General features: G+C 39.0%; 1 protein-coding gene across 1 annotated transcript; it reads right to left on the bottom strand.

The window, feature by feature from the left end:
* Positions 1–887: 887 nt before the first annotated feature.
* C2H3orf85 (chromosome 2 C3orf85 homolog) lies at positions 888–11,108 on the bottom strand. Its single transcript, XM_032680596.1, has 4 exons — positions 10,979–11,108; positions 3,720–3,856; positions 3,358–3,502; positions 888–1,628 (listed from the first exon to the last, which is right to left on the bottom strand). The coding sequence occupies exons 1-3, from the start codon at positions 11,025–11,027 to the stop codon at positions 3,383–3,385; spliced, it is 306 nt and encodes a 101-aa protein (XP_032536487.1). The 5' UTR covers positions 11,028–11,108; the 3' UTR covers positions 888–1,628; positions 3,358–3,382.
* Positions 11,109–22,923: the final 11,815 nt, after the last annotated feature.

Genomic DNA, 22,923 nt, shown 5'->3' with positions numbered 1-22,923 from the left:
AGAAGATGCATCTTTTGAGTTTTACTGGGTATCCATTAAATAAAAGAGGATGCTTATCCTTACAGTCCTGCATTTTGCTATAAATTGTAGAGTTTCAGTAACGCTGTCATGCCTGCACTGTTACTGAGGAAAATATTGGAAGGTTTAGGATCTGGAACACTAGCTTATCCAAGATTGAGCAGCAGAGGGAAGGGGGACAGAAGAGACAGGCCATGACTGTGTTTAACCAGTGAGGTCTTTAAGTCTATACATCACTTGTCACCCCTTATCTCTGAATGAACTGTTCGTAATCAGGTAGTGTGACTGAAGATGTAAAATCCTACATGGTAAATACTAAACTTGCACCTCATTTATCTCTTTCAAGGGTTTAATGAATTTTCAGCTTCAGCTAATGAATAATGGCAATTTCAAGCCCATTGTCCTATGCAGGGAGATTAATAACGACCAAAGGAGCCTAGGCCTAGGAGCATGGTAGAGATTGCCAAAAAAACAGAATGTGTGTTTCTTTTTAGAAGATCCAACATTAACTTCAAATTTTTTCCAGTCACTATACAGTGCATATTTGCAAAGAACACTGAAATCACAATATGCAGAATCTTCTCTTGGGGGTAAAAAGTAAGCAAAAATTGCCTTCCTTCACCTACCCTGTTAAGGTTACCGTACACCTTGCTTTACCCAACAGGTCTTCCTTGTTTATGGAGAAATTTTGACCAGGGTGGAAAAAGCTTTTAGTTGTTACCAAGATATTAATAACACACAAAAGAAATATGGCAGCCCAATCCTTTATTCAAAGATGTTCTTAAATAAGGTACAATAATTAATAGGAGCCAGGAAAGTTCCAAACTCAAGAACTTGGCAAAAAGAACATTTGTCATCACCATTTTTTCTAGAAAAGGAGTAGTGAATGTTTCCATGAATTCCTAACTGCAAGGAGTAAGAAAAAAACCAGCTCACAGTAGTAGCTGTGGATTCAGCTGGTTTGGGAATTCAAGACCAAGTACAGAAGTTTAAATAAGGAAAGCAGAGCATGGACATGAATGGATGTATACTACACTTCCTACTATTAATTTGACCCCAGTACTTGAAAAAACAGAAATGCACCTGAAGTACAGAACTGTACATGAAGCACACGTGCTCTACATCTCTTACCCACCCAAAATGACTGATTTTCATTTCTTACTTGCCTCTCAGAAATGTAGCTAAAGGAAATACTGAGAAATAAATATGTGGTTTTCAGTCACAGAAGCAGGAATGTACATTTCAGAACAACTGTTTAGTCAAAAAAAATGTTTTACCTGAAAACACTGTATTTTTTTAAACTCAATCTGCTAAAAGTTCATTATTGTTTTTGTTAAACTTCTTATTCAATTTACCACGAGTTAGATCTTAGTTCTATTTATGAATATAAAATATGTAACATTTATGCAGAGAATTAGTGTATTAATTTTGGGTTTAGACAGTTGGGTGAGATAAAGTCATCTTATCAAATACATAACGGCAAATACATAACATGCCATATCCTAACATGGCCAAATACAAGACGTAGGATTTAATAGCTTGTCCTTGTCTGTTGGTGGAGGTGAATCCCAGACTATTGTAGCAGGTCCACATAAGATGGGATGTTGTCACTAGAAAAGATGGAATAAATTGCTTTTAGAAAAAAAATCGCAAAATTAATTTAAAGATCCTATCAACAGCTGCACTCTTCAGATTTGTATGCTTTTGCAAATGTTTTCTTCTGGAAGTACAGAACCAGATTCCTGCATATGCTGTATAGGCTTGCCATCTCAGAATTATCACTAATCAGGAACAATAAGGTTAAAAAGAATTGTTCTACTTTATCCGTAATGTTTTTTGTAACTTCCAGCTTGATGTCTTTGCTGCTATATGCCTTCATAAAAACTCTGGATGCCAATTTCTGTCACATTAGCACTGGAAAATTTATTTCAGTCTGGGAATTAACTAGGCTTGCTTTGAAATCATAAACATGCTTCGGTGGGAGTGCCTGTGAATGTGTTTCTGTAAACTGGTTTTAATCCTGTCATATGGCCATCATTAGGATTATCATTCTGGAGGCACAACTCATCTTGGAGTATGCCTGGCAGCTGCTGTGATCACAGCCTTCAGACACATGTATCCAACAACTAATAATTATACACAATTAGGTGTTTTCTATCTGAATAATTTTTCTGATGGAAAAGACAGTGGTTTTTTTTCCAGAAAACTAAGTAAAGTGTCCTCAGGTAATTTCAGATCTTTCATAAGGCAGAAGTGAGTGCTGCTATCCAAGAAAGCTGCCACCCATGTCAGTATTAGAAATGATAAGAGAATAATCTGGTTCTTCCTTCCAGTTGCCCGAGGTTTAGCAGGAGGGTAGGGAAATCATGGCTTCCAGCTATTCTTTCCTACTTTGCTTCTGCACAGAGTGAATGAAACTCGTGTCACCTTTTAGGCAGAACAGTCCTGTAAAGCTCAGTCTGAGACTCTCCAAATAAAATTCTTATCTTATTTAAAAAAAAAATCTTTTCAAAAGCCACATTTCAAAAAGAAACTCACTTTCAAAAAGAATGTTACTTTTAAGTCAATTAAATTTAAACCATATTCAATTCAAAGTATATTATGAGAAGTTTACCTGTTTTCCCATTGGTGGTTTCAGTCAGTGATCAGATTGCTGTCTGAACAAGTATTTTAAGCACTGAAACTGTGTGAGTTTAGTTCTACCCACTCTTGTCCATTTCAAGGGACTGCAGTATCTTCATATGAAAAGTGTTCTACGGGAATAATGTGTGTATTCTACCTCACACTTGTCCAGCTGAATCATCTAGTAATTGTTCCTTAAATCTGACAAGATTTTGTCCCAAAAATGTGTACAATTTTAGCACAGTCCTAAACAATTTTTCTGTGACAGTTTGAGACGCTTCGTGTACTCTTGTGCGGATCTATAAATACTGCTTTTACCAACTGCTATGTCTAGTTCTCTTTTTGTTCTGCCGAGGTTTTATTCTACACTGAATACAGTTTTGTTACTGGAATAGATGGAAGTTTTTATCTTTTATTTTTCTCCTCAGGAATTGCTTTCTGTCTGTTTTTTAAATCAACTATATTGAGGCAGTTTAGCTTCTGTGGACTTTTAAAAGGATATATACTCTTTAAGCTTTTACTGAGTTCTCCAAAGCGTAATTAAAAAAGAACCTGTCACAATAAAAATGACTGCATTTAAATAACTATTAAACTTGGACAGTAAAAACAAATCCTCTTTAATTTTTCAGGACACCTCTTATAATTGGGTCTTTTAATGTGTCATTATGACACCATAAACCAATTGCCAGAACTGTTATATGGGTCAGTTTTACTTACTTAGGTACATACATACACTCCAAGCCTATGAAATGCTCTGTTGAGAAACCCCATCGTACTTGGATATCGAAGGATTGAAGGCAAGAGGGTTCAAGTCCATGTAGTACTGCGCTGTGTCCCTCAAAGCTGCCCATGATTCACTAATCTGAAGTAGATAAAAACAGGAAAGAATATTCTCAGCTTCGATACTCAATAAATGCAGTGTGGGATTAGTGAGCAGACAGGAGTTACAGACAACCTTCCCTGTGTTGATAAATCAGACAAATTTCCTCTTTCGCCCCAAAGGATTTATGTGGCGTGTTGAGTCCACACCTGTACTTTCTTTTTTTTAATAGATGCTGAAAGATGACGGAAGAAAATACCTGTTCAGCCACAGTGTATGCCCATGAATTCTGGCTGCTGCTTGGGTCCCAGGAGCTCTGAGAATATGGTATGTGTCGTTTAAGTCGAATGAATTGATTTGCTGATTCTTCTGTCAGAAAAGGTGCTCCAAGGACACCTGAAACAGAAGCTGAGAAAAATTTGTAATATTATAAAAATATTTTAGAATGTGCACTTCAAAAAACATGCTTATATCCAAAGTACATGGGTTTGGACCTGTAGTTTATTTAATAGAAATCAAAGATGGTCCTACCTTAGGTTCTCAGAAAGAAACTTTTTTTTTTAGGCCTGAAGTTACCAAAACAGGTACTCTAAATCATTATTTTGCTGTTGAATCCAAAGTAAATAAAGTTACAGTCTAACTAAGACGTTAATTGATTTTTAAGACAAGATTTTGTGACAAAAAATCCTCTTAGACTGGAATTGCAATAGTCTCAGGTATGCTGAGAAGCCTAAAGTTTTTTAAAAGAACTCTAAACCTACCTATGAATTTAACTACAGTTTCTAAACCTCCTGGCTTATATATAGTATTTATTCTTACTAGTATCAGCATAGAAATTGCATACATGGAAATTACTTTATAAACAGAAGGTATTGCAATTCTAATCTTGTTATAGCATTGCTTCAGACAGCTTCTGAAGTCACCATAGATGCAGAAGTACTTCTTGCAGATCTTTCTGAAATAACCATTCTGCCCAAGAAAAAGGTTTGAATTCCTTGTCAGCTTCATATGAAAGGTCCTGGTACAGGAAAAATCTTTTTTTTTTATTCTTGTGTGTTTGAGACGTAACTTAACTTGGGGCTAAACTGGTTCAAATAGCATATCAATTCAAATCATTTTTTAATTAACCATGATTAAGTTGGAGCTCGATACCTCAGCCAAGCTGAGACCACTGTCTGTAAACAGCTCTGCTCCAATTTAGTGAAGTTTTAAATGGATACCCGGGGGTGACCTGCACATAGTTGGTACAGATGGGCCAAGAACTTGTACTCCTGTCTATTAGGTCTTACCATAGGAGCTCAGCAGGGCAAGCTATCACCTCACTCACAGTTCTCTAATGACCTTATTTCTGAGTTTCTATGGGGAAAATCTAACTGAGGAAGTCAAATGTCTGCTTTCCCGTGCAGTGATCAGCTGAATCCAGTTCACTTGTAATTATTGCTGGCTTTCCTGATCACCCACAATATCATTGCTCATTAGTTTTTTAAATAGAAGAAAATGTATGCTGAATCCATAAAGGTAGAAGATATGTAAACTAGAGAGTTTGCTGTTCTCCTTTCCTTTGTTTGTTGTCAATGCCAAAATTACTATAAAAGAAGACAGGGAAAAGCTTGATTATGCAGTAATGAACAAAAACAAAAAAAAGGAAAGGAATGTGTTTGCCATCTTCACTCTTAACAGACATCAAATGGTACTTTAGAAAATTTACTTAGCAAGCAATGAGAGACCCAGTAGTTCCTTCCTACTTCGGTTTCCTCATATTCCAAGTTACTATAATCATAAACTGGAGGTAGAAGTTTTAGGTTAGGAAGTTTTCAAGGAATACCATGTTCAAAAATGTTACCAATTCCACGGAAAAAAGTAAGTTCAGACATTTGGTGTGAAGACTCATGTGTGAACTGCTCTCTCCCTTAGGGAACAGAGGAATAGCTATTTCTGTACTTCAGAAAACAAGATTTTGGCCTGGGGAAGAGGAAAATATATTTCATGCATATGTCTATTAAGCTGCTATACTTCTATTCCAGAGCTGCACAAGAGAAAACTAAGCTTGTGCCAATTTCAATATTTCTCTGGCAATTTACTATTTTCCAATAGAAAAATCTATGATCTGTTAACTTCTCTTTAGTGAATTGTGACTTTGGGATTTTTTTTTTAATATTAAATATTTTGTGAGCTCATTATTGCATTTCTGGACTGACATAACTGAACTGGGATCAGAAATTGGCTCAGTAACAGGCTTCTACTTTTGTTTAAATGTCTATATAGTTAGTAAGGGCCATTAAACATTAAATTTTATCACCAGTGTGTGCTCTGGCCTTCTAGATTTAAAGTAAACTGGAAAAAAAAAAGAACCTTAAGCAGCTCTTCTTCTTGTGTTTCTTTTCCTCATTGCCAGCATCTTCAAAAAATGAGCTTGTAATTCCACTGATGGGACAGTGAGGTGTTGTCTTCACTACTGTGCTGCAGAGCTCTGTATCTTAAGGGTATTATTATCTTTCAGTTTTTAATAGTCTGCTCTGGCTGCACCTGTATCCAGTGAGAAATGCCGTTCCCAACTATGCTGAGTATTCCCTTTGATTAAAGTGCACTTGCCTGCTCTGAAGAGAGGCAGGTGTGTCAGCTCTGCTCTTGGCTTCTCTTGTCACTGTTGACACCCAGTCCTTGTGCTCCTCTAGTGGCAGGCTCATCTCCTTTCACTTCTCGCATTTAGCACCTGTGAGCAGTCCCCAGCTGCTGGGGCGCTCCAAAGATGCACAAGTACCAGAAGAAATGAGGTAAGTGCCTTTATATTCAGCTAATCCTTCAGGTTTAGCTCATTCTCTCTTCATCTTACTGTAAAACTCATTATAAGACTCTGAACAGGGCAAAATTCATTCACCTACAGAAAAACTCTAGTGAGACCATTTACAGTGAAACCAGAAATAGCTCTGCTGGTCTTTCCCTCTGGCTGCATGGACAAACAGGGTTGCACGTTTGCTTGTGTTCTGGCAGAGCTCTAATGCAGACCTGGGGGCATCAGATCAGATGTCCCCATCTGAGTAGCCCCTCTGAATACAGTGCATAGTCTTCATCAAATAACCTATGTCTTGTTTAAGTTCCTTGGACTGGGTGTAATTTTTCCCCGGCTTTTGAACATCTTAGTAAAATATTGTGGAAGAGTTTGTTGCTCGGGTCGGTGTTTTATAAACACAGACTATTCAAGAAGGACTGCAGCTCTCTGTCTTGTAGAAGATTAGCACACAAACAAGGAGAATAGAATCTCAGAGCATCTGGATGTGAGACTAGAGGGAGTTAGGAGCAGGTGGGTAATGTTAATGAAATGGCTCACAGTGCATGAAGTTGAACCCCAAAAAGATGAAGAATTTCAAATTGTTCTGAAACAGTTAACTCACTGTGAAAAGCAATCAGACATATTGTAAGTTAATGTTTTTATTCAATACCATTTTCCCTCTTTTCTCTTAGATAAATATGTTATTTGAAAAGCACATTTAGGGGTAAATGGCCCAGTGGGAAAACAGGAGGAAGGTGTGTGGAGGGTGAACTATTGCAGAGGTTGTATCAGCTGTTACCAGTTAGAATGTTTCCTTTTATCATCTCTTGAAGATTCATTCAGTGTTCTCATATGAAAAGCAAATTATAGAAAAATTGGCTGGTTTTAGCAAGCAGATGCTTAGCTCATGTAATTATTGCCTTCAGCAGATAGTTTTGTCTATCCTGCACACCTAAAGAGATTGTCCAGAGGGAAAACTATTAGTAATCATTTCTGCTACAGTGCCTTCTGAGTATCTAATTTTGGATTACTGTGATCTGAGACTAAACTTGAGAGAAGGGAGATGGTGGTAGAACCTTGGCATCTTTGTCAAAAGAAGAAAACGTTTATTCAGCATTGACCATAAAAACTGATTATGAAAAGCAAAACTGATTATGAAAAGGCATATTTGGAATGTCAAAATAAAAAATATTACAGTATAGCAAGCAAACTGTACTTAAAATATAAAATCAACCTGGATAGATCTTAAATAATTGTGCATTAAAATCTCTTCATACTAGACTCAAATGGAAGCATAACTGTCTTGTGCAAGGATAGGTTTCTAGAAAGCAAGATATTTAGCTGGATGCAAACAGAAAATCTTCACAGGAAGACACCCATTTCTATTAGCTGGATGTACAATGATCTACTTCATCACACAGTCAAAAAGGTGAGTATGAGATTAAATTTTGACATATTTTCCTGCTTAGGGGCCTATTTAATTGATATACCTTTTCTTTTTTAAAAGCTAAGCAGCATGAGCCCTTGTGTGTTTAGCAGTCTGGGGAGAACAGGCAAGCCGTTATTTACACATCTAATGGTGAAGTTAAATGATAGGACAATCCTTTAAACTTGCTTTAGTATAGGATATACTTATGTTTCTCCTCCCCACCCGAGAAACTTTTTTATCTAGCAGTCTTTTATAAGTGGTGAGAAGCAATCTCAAGGCTTAGGACCAAAATTTACCACTAGTGTGCATCTATCACAGGGAAAAGAGGTTTATCTCTGATTTGCTGTGATATTTAAAAAAAAAAAAAGTGACAATTATTTAGCAGCAGTTCAGTTACTCTCTGTGCACATTGTTATATAAACTGAGACTACTTGTTTCTCCCTGGTTTCTGAAGACTATTGCAAGTTTCTGACAACCTGAAAATCTATTGCTGAAATTAATATCAATGGATTTAAATGTCAAAAGTTTGCAATTGTTCTGGCTCCTATTCTTTTAGTCTCATAACTCTTCTTATTATCGGCTTAGGTGACTGCTCAAAATGTCAGCCCATGGGGCTAAGGCTGCCAGCCTTATCAGCACTTTAGGACAGAGCTTGGACAGAGACTAAACTTGGACAGAGCTAAACTTCAACCTTGCTGAGGTGGCAGGAGCTGACGTGTTGGGAACTTTGAAAAAGTAAATCAAATGCTGCAGCTCAGGTGTGTTTCTTAAGGTTAGTCATGGGGCAAAATGAACCACCTCCCCTTCATTCTTCAGCTATCTAAGTTTCTAAATTTAAATTCACAAAGTCAGACCACAGAACTTGGGATGAGGACTCAGAATATCACAGCACAACAGCGCAAGTGCTGAAAAACAGGTGTGGAATTAGCTGGTTTTCTCCTCACTCAAGTATTTCTTCACGTTATGTGGCACTTCATGGAAATCAAGATGTGGTTCTCTGTCAGCACTTTGCATATATAGCTGGATTGCAGAAGGGATAGACTTTTGGACCACCTTGTTTTCAGTAGAAAAGTGCAATTACATTTAAGTCTAACACCTGCATATTGCTTTTTCAAATGTTAAAAAAGAAATGTGTGTATGTAGGTTGGCTTTGTACCCCACAGTTAACAGGCCTTAGAATAGAATTAAATCAGTCAGATTTGCTAATATCTACTGATTTAAAGTCACTGATTTTTAAGAGCTTCAACACTGTTCATATCATCCAGTCTTTGAAATTTTGGTCTCATCTGTTTATTTTCAAAGCTTGAGGTAAAGTAGATTTTATTCTTTGACAATTGTAATTTTACATTACAGGACACAAGAGCTCTATGAGAGCTCTATGGTTCAAGAGATGAGAGCTCAGTCATTTAACAGTCGTTAGAGCTACAGCATCAGCCTCATTCCCTTGTCAGCAAAGGCAGACAAGTTACAAACCCTTAAAGCAGAATTAACTATTGAACATAGTTTTGGTGTGATGCCAGGGGTCAGGAAAGTTGTCACATATGGGTAAATAACAAGGCAATTTGGCAAAAATCCTAGATAATCCTAAGGAAGGAACTACTTTAACTGCAGCAAAATATATTAGAAAAAGCATTGGTCTACTCAGTGGGTCCTGTTGAAATTTCCTTTCTAAACCCATATGTGGCTATCAGTTTAACCTTGAATGAATGGGCAAGACACCCCCATCAGACATCCAAGAGACTTTAGTTATTATCCCAGTGCCAAGAGATCACCCTTGTACTCTCTCCCTTGCTGCTGCACTCTGCAGAGGCTAAAGGAAAAGGTCCAGAAAGCCTATTTCCAGAGATGTGACTGTGTTTTACTATGAGGAGTGATTTACAAAAGCTGAGTTGAGGGTATGATGAAGAGTCAGATTCTTATTGTTGCCGAAAGGATTCACAGTTAATGAAAAACGGAACTGTTTGTGATCAATGAAACTTTTGAGAGTTCATTAAAAATCAGTAATAAGTAATTCTTCCTGCCTTTTGAAGAATAGGAACCTGGCAAAGAGGGAAAACAAGGCTACTTTAATCTGCCTTATGTCTCTTGTCTTTCCTAACAAAGTCTTTCAAAAGGAAGAGCAGCAAGCTGCTGTACTCCCAGCGTGGCTTCAGGTGACACTGTGTCATGATGGAAAGGAGGTGAAGTTCAAGATAGATAAGTACCCAGGAATGGTCCAAGTTCAGGTGCATAGAAGATCAGGAAGCACAAATAACGGGAAAAGAAGGTTTCTAGGTTAGCTCTATCTTGCAGGAGAGAGAAAGTCCCTTTCCAACTCCTTACCTTCCTACAGAGTTTCACTGCAGCCAAAACTCAGGGTCATGTGACAAGGAAACTAATTCGGCCCAAAAGAGCGATTACACCTGGCTGCGGTCTCAATTCAGAAAATACCTTTTTCATTAAGTCATGATTAATCATTGGCTAATTCTGTCTCCCTCATTTTGCCTTAGCTGTTCACATCATTTATTTACTGCATGTGTATTGGAGCACTTAGATCTAAGAAATGCTTTTAATGCATACATGTGGAGGAATCATCTTTCTATGATGCAGGCAATCACCTGAGAAGTCAAGTCACTGCTTTGTTTGTTCTAATTTAGTGAGAAATAAATTAATCTTGCAGCATGTGCATCACTGATCATTGACTGTACCAGTGTGCGCTGCTTTGGGAAGAGTGTGTGACAGCCCTGCCTCAGCCATTTTCCCTCTGGTTCCAGTTTTATAGGTTGAGTCTTGATTGTAGGTGCCCTGGTTACAGGGTACTGTGGAGGATCATTGATCAGACAGCCCGAGTGCTTTAAAAAAAGTAGTCTCCTTAAGCCATTCAAATCAGGCATCCCAGAAATCACTTACAACATAGGTCATTTTGGGTCCTTATAAATGCATGTGAAATTGTTTCATGTAAACAGTAAATGTTGAGATCAGAATAATATTTAGGGAAGATTCCATAGAAACAGCATTAAGCTCTTTTTACAATTTTAACAGTTCAGGAAATCATCCTGTAAAAATGCCTTTCAGTCAGAAATGCATCCTCGCTCCTTATACATGAGGATTGAGCGGTAAAAGGCTCAAAAGTAGTCACGAAGAGCAGAATCAAACTGTATTTCACAGAATTTACCATGCAATCTTGTGCTCACCCACTCTCCCATATGTCCCTGCTGCAGTGATTTCCAGTTAATTCTCTTCCATCAGTGCTGTTCTGGTGGTGACACAGGGGTTTTTGCCAGCTGACTATTTAACAAGCCAGAAGTGAATGACATGAGACAGGATGCCAGGCACTTACCTGTAAACAGCAGAGCAGACACCAAAATTTGAAACATTTTCAGAGACATGGCAAATTATTCAGAAAGGGTTTCCTTTGTAAAGTGAAGACAGTGACACAGTTTTATACTTTGTTATCTTTTGGTTTATAAATCATTCACCAAATACGTGTAAACCATTGGTGCAGGCAGAGGGCAGGGTACAGTGCTTAGCTCAGATTTGTCCTATATGCCTCTGTTTGTACACTTTGGACTTTGCAAGCTGAGCCTCTGATGAGCCATAATGGCTCATTATTGTGTGGATGCATTTACTTCTCCATAAGTTTTATGATGCAAAGTAGCCCATTGGGCTTGTTCTATGAGCGCTGAATAGGAGAGCCTCAATGTATCAAGTCTTCTGCATGATTATTTCCCCTCATCCTGGTGATAGGCACGAGCAGTTTATAGTTTGGTGTGAATATGAATGGCATTTGAATCCACCTGCTCTGAGAGCAGTGCCAGTTTTTAGCTGTAGAGTGCTTGGGTTGAGGAAATAAACGTATGACAAAATTGACTGAAAAAGCACTAAGGCAGAAGGAAAGAGGGAGTTGGATTTCTGTCCTGAACAAGGCAGGGTCTCTTGTTACCTTCTGCTGGTTCAGGACTCTGTAATGTGGGACACTATGAGTTCATGCTCTCTTACCTTTCCCACCTCTCCAGATAACTCTTGTCTTATATGCAACTCACTTGTTGGCAGCAGTCGTTGTACTGCAGACCGGTTTATCTTCATAAGCTCACCTACACTGATGATAACAGACCACAGAAAAGCTGAGCTTTATTGCACTTTGACGTGAGTGATCATCACGGGCGTGCGTGTACCCAAAGGGCTTTACATAAGGAAATTAGACTCTGTTGACGTTACAGGTCAGGGACCAGACTCCACGCTGATGGGCAGTAGTACTTCATTCTTACATTTACAGTGAGAACCGTCCTGTCCAGACAGTGGATGGAGTAAAGGTTTGTTGGGAAGCAAAGGAGTATTTAATTATGTAGTTACAAAGTCTTATAGCTTTTTGTTATTACATATGGGTGGCCAGGAGGGGAGACTATTGAACAGCAGGTCTAACAGTGTAATCCTTAATCTTAATGTAGGTCATATCACCACTTTAGTATTATTTTAGCATTCTTCTAAAAAAAAAAATTAATCCATCCACCCCAGGTGGCGAAGTACGCATGGAGGCAGGTGCTCTGCATTCTAGTGCCATGTTAACAACAAATATTAATTATCCAAACCAATGATCAGTTTTCTCAGCTCTGAGCTTCTAAATTAAATTTTAGATGTCAGCATTTTTGTGGACTAGCACAAAAGGTGTAAGGACTGGGATATTTGCCAATAGGTGACACACATGGCTATGGCAGACAAGCTCTCAAAACCTGTAGATCCCCCAGAAATAAGTTCCAGGAAATCATAGAAGTTATCCTTACATCTCACACACTTTGTGGGCCATCTTCTTCAACCTCTTACACACTTCTCTCCTACACGGACCCGCCTTTCTATTGCAGTTTCCCTCCCACAGGGAGGTTTTTCCCCACAGTTCCTGGTATAATGACTGGAAGAACATGCTGGTATGTCATTTTATTTTTATTGCAGCTATGCTGCCTTTAATGTGAAGCCTGCTTATAGAGAGCAGTGCTAGGGATATGTCATAGGTAGAGAGACAATAGCAGCCAGTAAGACTTCACTGCTATCTGGAAGCAGATCACAGGGAGTTATGCTGGACTGACAACACAGACCCAAGTCACCAACTCCTCCTCTTTCATCTTAAGAAGGAAGCGAAAGAGATAAAGTTTTTTCAGGAGCAGGATTTGAAAAAAATGGTAAAACAGCTAAAGGCGACAGATCCCAACTGATCCTGAGTAAACTAAGTTCAGGCTCCCAGAACACAAAAACAACCTTGCTTTTACCATTTCTAAATGAAACTTGCCACTTGCTGGAGAATATGACTTGTCTATATCCCTTACTGATGAAGCCTGGACTCTGTTATAGGAAAAGTCCTCACAGAGAGGCACAGAATATCTTCAGGTGGGGTCACAAAACATGATGGGGATGTTGCAATGCCTGGATTTAGACTCTGAGTTCAGAAGAACACAAGGCTTACCCTTCTGTAGAGTGGGACAGCAGTCAGTCAGTTTAGATTATGATACGAGATCTTTGAAGAAGCTAAATTGCAGACAGCATGTCCCCTTGGACATATAGATCCATGACATCTGAACACTCCTCCTGGTTTTCTGTGTTTCATCCCTTATCCTGTCATGTTTGCTTCTTTGTCTGATTTAGGCCTTACTCCTGGCCTCTAATCTTTCTTGTCTAGGCTACCCAGTTCTGTGTTCTTCCCTTGAGACTTGTCTTGCCTCTTGTTCTGTGCACTTGAGTTTTACATAAAATGATGCTGTGCCCATAAAACACAACGTCTTTAGACTGAAGAATTTATAGGTCTCTTATGAGGAGAGTGGCTTCCCAGTGTCATTTCCCTTTCCTCCTTTCATATGTGTCCTACTTCCCATATACACATGGTGTACAGCCCTGAGGTTTATTCCCTCCCTGCCTCCTACCCCACCCTTGCTATTGCTGAGTCTCATTTCTGCTCAGAATAGTCAGTGTTTTTCCTGAAACCCTATAACGTATGTATAGTTTGGGAGTTGCATATGCCCCACTGGCTCACATACAAAAATTTTTAGAAGACAGATGATTTCTGAGCTGTTTTTTGAGGCCATTATATAGAAAATCTGGATATCACTAAAAACCCACAAAAAGCATGATTTTTTTCACTGAATGTAGAATTTTAGCTGTTAAACACTAACAGATATGCAGGCTGCAATTTTTTGGAAGATTCAGAGCTTGGCCCAATGGCTCAAATTTTTATATGCAGTATAATTGTATCATTTCCATATGATGCCCTGCCTCTCTTGTGAAATTTCTATTCCCTACTTTAAAGCACGGAAGGCTTAGTCAAAAGAGGTTGTCATCAGAATATTCAGTGCAAGTTAAACTTCGCACCGCACATTCTTGTCTCACCTGGAGAAATAGCCGAGATATTGGTTAAAATGGTTCCAAAAATATCAGTTTGATGCAGACACCTGAGATAGTAAAAATAATTTAAAATTAAGAAAAAAACTCAGACCAAATTATAAAAGTTTAACTGAGTTACAGGCAAGTGAAAATAAGATTATCTGAAGAGACATTTCAGGTAATCTACAAGTGTACCAGCCTTATCAATAAGGTGTAAGGTAGGCTTCAAACAGCAGAACTTTAAGTTAGGGAAAATCAGAACATTTTTCCTTTTACATTTCTTAATCCTACATAGTAAATCATCATTGTAAGGGAAAGATCTGTGTTCTTGCCCTGCTAGTATCAATTACTTTTCTTTCAGGAAAAATATTAAAATCCCAAACTGTAGCTCATTATAGCTGAAACAGTTACAGCAAGAAAAACAAGAAAAGATGTTGGACTCATCTTAAAAAACATCCTGAGGAAGATGATGTTGACTGGCTATACAGTGAGGCCTCTGTCTTCTTGAATTATTTTTTATTGTATTTTTCACTAGTGCAGGAGTTGTAAAATATCTAGGAGGGGAGCTGAACATCCCTAAGATTGCTTGTTGCTTCAAGTTGATTGAAATCTGATAGCATATAAAGTTATTGGGAAGGAGAAAGCTGGTAGGAAATCTTATATATAGCCTGGGTTTGGGAACAAAAAGATAGATAAAGTTGAACAATTTGGGCTGGAAAATCTGCATTCTTTTTCTTCCTTGACACCAGCTTCACACCTGCACAGTGAAACCTAATTCTTTTAGTCAAATTTCACCATCTAAGTATAATGCTAATCCCTAAGATTTTGTAAACCACTATGTAAATGTTGAAAAATGTAATCTTCTTCTGGTGTATTTAATATCAAATTCCTCATCTGTTTCAGCTTGTCTAACTTTTACCAATTTTGTTTATTTATCTCTAAGGAGTCTTTAGTTTAAGTATACCAGTGTTTAACTTTGGGTTTTGAGTATCTGAAAATACCTGTTGTGTTGCTATGATATCTTTTTGGAATAGAGATGAGAAAAATGCAAGGTAATATTTAAAAGGAACATGAAACACAAGGAGAATGTGAAAAACCTCTCGCAAAACAAAGGAAACATGCAAGAAATTGTACATGGGGGACAACATACAAGAACTCAAAGCAGAATGTGTATTAGCAGCATAGAAAGACCACAAGCTTCTTATACCTTGTCTTCTTGTTATGTTTGGCATTCTCTTCCTGGTTTAACCTAATCAAACTGAGCCAGAAGCCTGTGCAAAGGCAGACTTCATCAAATTAAGTGAAGCAGACCTCTTCCAGGAGCACAGCATAAGACGTGTTGTACTGCGTTAAACTGAGAACCTGACATCCTCTGCCTGTCTTAGGCCAGCAGCAGAGGACTAGGGAGGGGGAGAAGAAAACAGTGGCCATTGCTGTTGCCACCAGCACACCTTCTGTACAACCAGCACATTGTGGCTAAGGACTTGAAGTGAGGGTCAGGAGCTTAGTGTTCAGTATTTCTTGATGGATTCTCAATACCTTAGTTTTGTAACCACATTTAAAATCCACAGATGAACTAGATGCAGTATTGAACCCTGCACCTGATGATTATTTGAGTAACATTTCTTCTGTTACTTTTGTCTCATGGGAAGAGCCTGGATACGTAATTCTACATCACATTTCTTTTCTGGTGGAAAGGTAGGAAGGCTAAAGTTGGACTGTTTGCAGTGTGGATGCTGCTGCAGTTCACTGGAAAAGACGATCCTTGGTAGGAGTTTTGAGAAAGTACTGGGGGACTTTCAGCATTTTGGGTCAGTCAGTGATTCCAGTTACTGTTTTCTATATTCTGCCCTGCTGCCTCTGAGCAGTGCAAGTCTTGGAAGGCACCTGCCATCATCTTGGCACTAAAGGCATGTATCCACACACAACCTTGGGGCAGCACTCTGGTTCTAGCCACAAGCACTGCTACCACAACTCTGGTTCCAGTCGCAGGATGCCTCTCCAGAGTTGTCACTGTTGACTTACCTGCCTTTACAAAATTTCCCCCCTTACGAAAATTCACTATTTCCTATTTTTCCAAAGGGATGGTATAAAGGCATTTTGTATAAATCTATGTACAGTGGAATTGAGCTAAGACTTACAGGGAGGTCTAATGTGAGCAAGTTAGCAGATCTTTTATTGACCATTACTTCAAATACCTGTCATGTCTTGAAGTAAGCCTGCTGGCATATGGTGAAGTATTTAGCACAGCAGGACTGTGCACTTTACACCTTCTGACTTGGAGGTGTGCTTTTGTTCAGCTTTTTATTCCAACGAGCCACAGCTCTTGATAAGCCCATGTCTGCCTGTGATGAATAGAACCACCAGTCCCATCCTGCTGCTCTTGTGCACAAGCACTTCAGTTCTTTTTACCTTTATGGCTCCCAAGGGCACGAGTAACTCTCTCTTCATGGTGGGAGAAGGCATGAATGCTTTACCTCAACATGTTTTCCCAGAATTGCACTGTCTAAAACTCTTATCTTTCAACAACAGGTACTCCTAATTTTGCCAATTCCAGGAGCAGGTGCACTTGTGCCCTGGCATTTGCACAGCATGGCTGTGTCTCAGGCAGAGTCCCTATGCTGGTTTCCACTCCCTCTGTCTGGGTTTCTGGGGTGTAGATGGTAGTCAGCAGGTTTGTTCCTTCCATGCCTCCAGCCATTTCATCAAGTCCTCTACAAGCATCACCCACAGGCTCAAACCTTGTAGTCCTTTACTGAACATGTGTCGAGTGACCACCACAACTAATGACTGTGGTTTCCTTCCCTTTATCACTACAAAGTTGAAGAAAGTATTCTAAGATTCATACAAGTGGCCTAAAAAGTTAGATAATTAGTGCTTTAAATGGTTATCTAGTTCACAAAGTCATGACCTTCATACATGACTGCAATGTCTAAGAAATACATTTCCTGTTGCCGGAATTGTAATAACTGAACTTCTAACACCCTTTGCAGAATATTTACTACTGTATGAACAATGGTTTTCTACAATTTCAGCAACTTCCTTATTCTTTACAATATGCCTGACTTGATGCCTATTCAGTGCCTTATTTTCATGGGATAATGGCTGTCTTCAATGCATGGTGAAGCTAGAGGAGAAACAAGCACCTGGATTGCCTAGATTTTTTTGAACCATTGAACTCAAGTACAGATCCCAAGGTGTAACTAAGTGACCTGCTCAGTCACCCTCACTGATAACTTGGACACTGGCCTTGTTCTCAGTTCACTTGAATGCAGCTGCCCCAGTGTAACAAGAAAATATAGTGACATCAGACAGCACAAGAAGGTGGAGCAGCATGCAAAATCTCCGGCTGTCAGTGCTTTATCTTCTGAGTGCTTACTTCTTATTCTGTAGAATATATAGTCTGGGTGCCTTTTTTTTTATTTGAACTTCAGGTTTCTACTTTAAAACCTCTCATGATAGCATGACCTGCAGTTCTTGAGGTGGCAGCCAGAAATTGTCACAGCATTCCAGAGAGGTTGCTGCTGTCTGATCTTGCTGTAGTATAGATATTAGCTGACAGCTCTTGGTGCCATTCTAATCCATCACTCCTGATCCACAATAGAGCAACTCTAACTTGCAAAGACACATACCATGATCCTCTTGATGTAACATAAGGCCACATCCAGAATCTTCTGTATGTTTTTCTTGCCTTTCTGCCAGCAGTGATGTAGGAACTGTGGTAATTTCAACTTGAAACAATTTTAAATACAGAATTCTTTAAGATCCCTCCCTCTTCCCAAAATTAATATACATTGCTTTTCCTATACAGATTTGGAATGGTGTTTATGAAGTTGGGATGATCTAGGCAGAGCAGGACCTGATGATTCTGCTTCCTCTAACATGATCCCTTGGAGGTAGGGTGTGGGGATACCATTTCTCAGCTAAAACAATAAAGCTGTTGGGAGTGTCTTGTGCTGTCACTCCCTTTTTACTTACATAGTGCAGCAATTTCTAACAGCTATAAACAAACAAATGTTTTAGCTTGTTGTAGAGTCAATTTTTATTACTTCTTCTTAGAAGCTAAATAACATAAAGCCAAAAGATTTGACTTTGATGTATAGGGCTGAGCATCAAACCGTAGCCTGTATTCTCATAGTCCTGTCATACAACTGGGAAAATTAGTGTCCCGATGAGAAACATGAAAAATTCTATAGCTAGAGCAATATGAGAAGCATTTAAGTGCTGTCACAGACTGCAGTGGGAATTAACTGCTATTGGTATGACTTATGCCACAGGTGTATTTAACACAGTCAAGTTAAATCCTTGTTCTGTGAAGTCCGTCTGTTAATCTGGTTTCGATCCTCCTACCACCTGCTGCTGCTGAATGTGGGATGTGCACTTGGAAGATAAGACCTGGGTTTAAATCTCATTATACTGGTAAAACAGGAATAGATTCACTAGGAATGGAGCTATACAGCTGTGAAACCTGATTAGATTACTCTAATTACAACAACACAAGTCTGCATAGCACCAGCTCTTCATAGATCACTCTGTCACACTATCACAAAGGGGTAGGGGTGTAGTACTAAATTCAAAAATATGTACAGGGGCCTTACAACAAAGTAGAGAACAGCCCTGATAATTGCATTGCACTTAAGTGTTGTAAATGAATGTACAGAGTACAATATAGAGTACAGTACATAGTTTGAGGAAGGGGATTAGATGACTTGGTCAGCATTTTGCTGTTTAGAAATCCTTAACAGAACCTTTCACAATCATGTGTTTGAATCACCAGACAAAGTGGCTTTGACTTGATTCTGTGTGTCTAAAACAGAGGATACTAATTTATTTATTTTAGCTCTAGTCATTACTTCCTTTTCAGTGACTGCAGAGATGTTCAATAATGCCTAGAATTACTATGTGTTTAAGGATGAAATACTTTTCATTTTTCTGGAATCTCCAGTGACCACCTGAGTGAGGAAGATAACGACCATCATCTAGTCGATAAAAGCTTTAACAAAATCAGCCACGTTTTACCAAAGTGGTACAGGAAATGATAAATGACACGTGATCTGAATGAAGTAATGCACTTCAAATGTTTTGGGTTTCAGCTTTTTTAATTTTTTTTATTTTATTTTTCATTGTTTGCTAATGAGAAAAAGTATCTTATTTGACCAAAACATACATGATTGTGTTTCCCTTGCTATTTCAACAATGACTGATGTCTGTGACTACTCCATCTCAAGAAAATACTGGAGACGTTCACTGTATCTCATAGGAAAACAGATCTTGGAAAGGTGACTGCTGCAATGTTATTATGATTTATCTGATTGATTGAAATTACAGTAATTATCAGCAGTAAATCTGGGAAGCTATAACCTTTGTTGACATGATGGAGACATAGAATGAAGTCTATGAGCCTCATGTCAAATTCTGTGTTCCTGTTTATTGTGTATGTGTAGGAAATTAAAATTTCTCTTTCATGTTAATAAATGTACCATGTTATCTAGACTAGATTCAACACTTTCAAATGCAAAAAATGCATTGAAATTGGCATGTTACTTTAAGACAAAAATGAAATTTTATCTATAATCTGTTGCAATTAATTGTTTCACTAAAAAGTTCCTAGTAGCCATTTCAACTAGTTTACAGGAGACCCATTTTTGAGTTGCTAGTTAATGTTGACTTAACTTGTCCTCTTAGCACAGTTCCTCAAAGAAGCAGTTCTGGTTGACTGTGTGTTTCCCATCTCCAATGACCAAAGAGTATACACCTCTAAAACTCCTTTATTGTGCATGCCGATTTATTGTCTTCCATTTTTTTATTTTATTAGATGAATACTTTTTAAAATAACTGCCAAGAATGAATGAGAAATCACACAGTGGTCAAGTTGCTAGCTGAAGTTAATTCATATCATAGTTCAGCAGCAGTACAGAGGAAAATAGTAATTTTTAAATAATTTTTAATGAGCAGTAAACAAACATTTTGTAAAGTCATAAGGTCTAGAAAGTTACTCTTTATAATTCAAGCATTTTGAAAGTGTAAAGTGCCTGGATGCAAGACTGAAATAATATGTCAGGATACCAGAAAATGGTGAGCATTATTTAATTTTCACATAGGGAATCTGTGCTTAAACAGGAGGTGAGAGAAATTTCTTGTAACTGAGTATTTCCAGAAAGTCATTAAATAAAATGTGCCATGAAAACACAGTATAACAGAAACACTATATTGACAAGGTGTTAACTCATCAGTGTGCTCTATGAGCTCAAAGATGCAAAATATGTTGTCCAAGTTTCTTAATGCCTTCCTGGTAGGCTGAAGGCAGGGGAGGGAAATAAGGTTCATTTCAGAGGTACTTGTGAAATAAAGGGTATTGAAAGCAATGTTATACTTAACTCCCTCTCTACTTTGCAAGAAACTAATATTCTTTGAGTTGCCCATTGTCAGGCTGTGTCTTGAGGTTCCTAATGAGGTTATCGTAGTCTAGAATGAAGCAATTGCAGAGAGATTCCTGCTGTGCCTTGCCTCTTGACACTGGCAAGGCTACAGAAAACACCTGGGCTTACCTCTTGCCTTGTTCCTTTGCTACCAAATATATGTCATGTAAAATTCTTCTATTGTCCACTTTTCCCCCCAGATTACATAGTCTTGACGGTGGTGAGATGTAAGGGAGAAGATCTGTTAAACCATGTCACTAGAGGATGAGGTAGGAAGAGGTAACTATGAGAAGGAATGGGTCTTTGTGAAATCTCTTCCAAGTTTGGATTTCACCAAACTCTCGTGTGTGAAATGTGAGACTCCATCCACATAAGTAACATTTAGGTGTTAATAAAAATGATCAATAAAGCGACAAAGTATCAGCCCTCAGAGACACTCTCAAATGTCACATCATTCCTTGGATGCTGTAGATGTGTCCTGGTAAACTCCCTTGGCACGTGCTGTATGTCACTGATGCACATTCAGTGAAGCATTCACCTTGGTAAGAAAATCAGATGGAAATATCAGGATCTTAAAAGCTGCATATCAACATCTGGAATGCCTAATAGCTATTTTATTATTTCTTAACTGTCCCTGAGATGTTTAAGCTTTCTGACCTTCCCGTTGCATCAGTGGTACTCTCAGCTTCATTTCTTGTGAAATATTCAGTAGCTTGCCTTCTAAAGCTTTCCACCTCTTAATCCTCTTATTGTCTCTCTTGATATCAACCTTAGCTGCTGACATGACAGCTTTTTCTAATATGTATGTGAGCTAAAAGGTTTGGATAAAAGCCAAGGAACATCTTGCCTCTTGGAGAATTGTAGTAAACAGATATTGCATTAAGACCTTGCTACCCAGACTTTAAAAAAAAAAATTAAAAAAAAAAAAAAGCCTAGCAAAGTACTGCCTGAACAACAACTTAATTCTACAAAGCTTGTGAAGGACACACGGTGTTCATTGCTGTTGGTCAGTCCCACTTACTGAGGAGTGCCCAGCATCACTGAGCTTGCCACAGATGAATAGAAATGGCATTGAAGTCTAAATTGCATCTCTTCCATGGAGTGGCTTTATTTCATCCCTGCAGATGAGTTTCTAAAGTGAAAACTAAAGCTTTTTGCCTTCTTGTTTTGTTCTGGGGGTTTTTACATTTTTTTTCTTTTAACAGAGGCTTTTATTCAGGAATCCCTCCCCTCCTGGAAGAGTCAGTCACAGGGATTTCTGGCAATACTGGCTGCAGACAGCAGCCACCAGGTGCTGGCGGTGCCATGCTGCAGGGTGGTTTGATGTGCCAGACATCCCTGTGCACCCTGAGGCTCAGTTGCTCCCTCTTACCATTGCCCCTGGACAAAGCTGGGCACGTCCCTGCTTGTCTAAGGGATGCCATCAGTTTACTGAGGGCAAGTCCAGGATGATGCGCTTGGAAGGAAACACAACCTGTGTCTACTGCTGCTTCCCTATTCCTGAAAGGGGAGAGACCCAATCATCAGTATTGGGCTTTAAAGGAAGAAACAGCTTTCTTTCCCCCACTGTTGGCATCTCAGGAGGAGAGAGTGAAGGGGGAATGTGTTTGTTCTCATCACTCCTGTGTGGGGGAGGCCTTCAGCTCCAACTTCCCCTGCTAACACTTTGTTAGTGTTGCCATCTACCCAACTCCTCAGAGGTGATGTTTTTTGTAAGGGATTTCTAAATAAAAATAATTTAAAATACTTCTGTGGATTGCTGAGAATTCTAAAACCTTTGAAGCCATGTACCAGTGCATTTATGCAGCACAGCACTAGCTAACAGCTCCTCCAAGCAGCCTGCTGTCAATTAGTGCCCCAGTCCTCAGGCACTCTGGGGGCTGAGTGAGGAAGGGGCAAATTCCCAGCACCCACTGGCTTGGGGTACATTAGTGTTCAGTTGGTGCTTCCAGAATTGTCAGGAGAGGCCTCTATGGCATGGTACTCATGTGTTTGCAGGAAGGGGAAAGTTTCTGCCCCTGCGTCAAGAATCCAGCTGTGCAACAGGAAAGGAGGGGATAGATTAGCCAGCCCAAAAGCTGGCTTGAGACAGGTTTTTGGCTGAATATGTTCTGCTTCTCTGCCGATGTCACAAGGGAGTTCTTCCAAAGCACTGTTCAATTAAACTTCCTTTTTTGAGACTGTATGAGTAAGAAGGATTCATTTTTCAACCTAAAGGTCCTGTCAGTGACTTTGTAGTGTTTATTTTCAGAGACTCGTGAGTGACCAGACTTGACATATTCACTGGTAAGCACAGTGAGCCCTGTGATAGGGGAAGTGACACTAATTGCCCCAGGGAAACATATGGAGAGTGTACTGGTCTGTGACCAGATCTTCTATTTAACACTCCTGCCGGCATACCATCTCAGGATTTGAAAGCTCAGCTTCAGAAATGTCAGGTGATGACATTTTCATTTCCCTTTGAAAACTATCCCACAGTCAAATGGGTATTGCCTTTTAG

The sequence above is a fragment of the Chiroxiphia lanceolata genome, chromosome 2 (assembly GCF_009829145.1).
Source record: "Chiroxiphia lanceolata isolate bChiLan1 chromosome 2, bChiLan1.pri, whole genome shotgun sequence".
Lineage (NCBI taxonomy): Eukaryota > Metazoa > Chordata > Aves > Passeriformes > Pipridae > Chiroxiphia > Chiroxiphia lanceolata.
The sequence above is the reverse complement of the archived record's forward strand: the minus strand, read 5'-3'. Positions and strand labels throughout refer to the sequence as shown.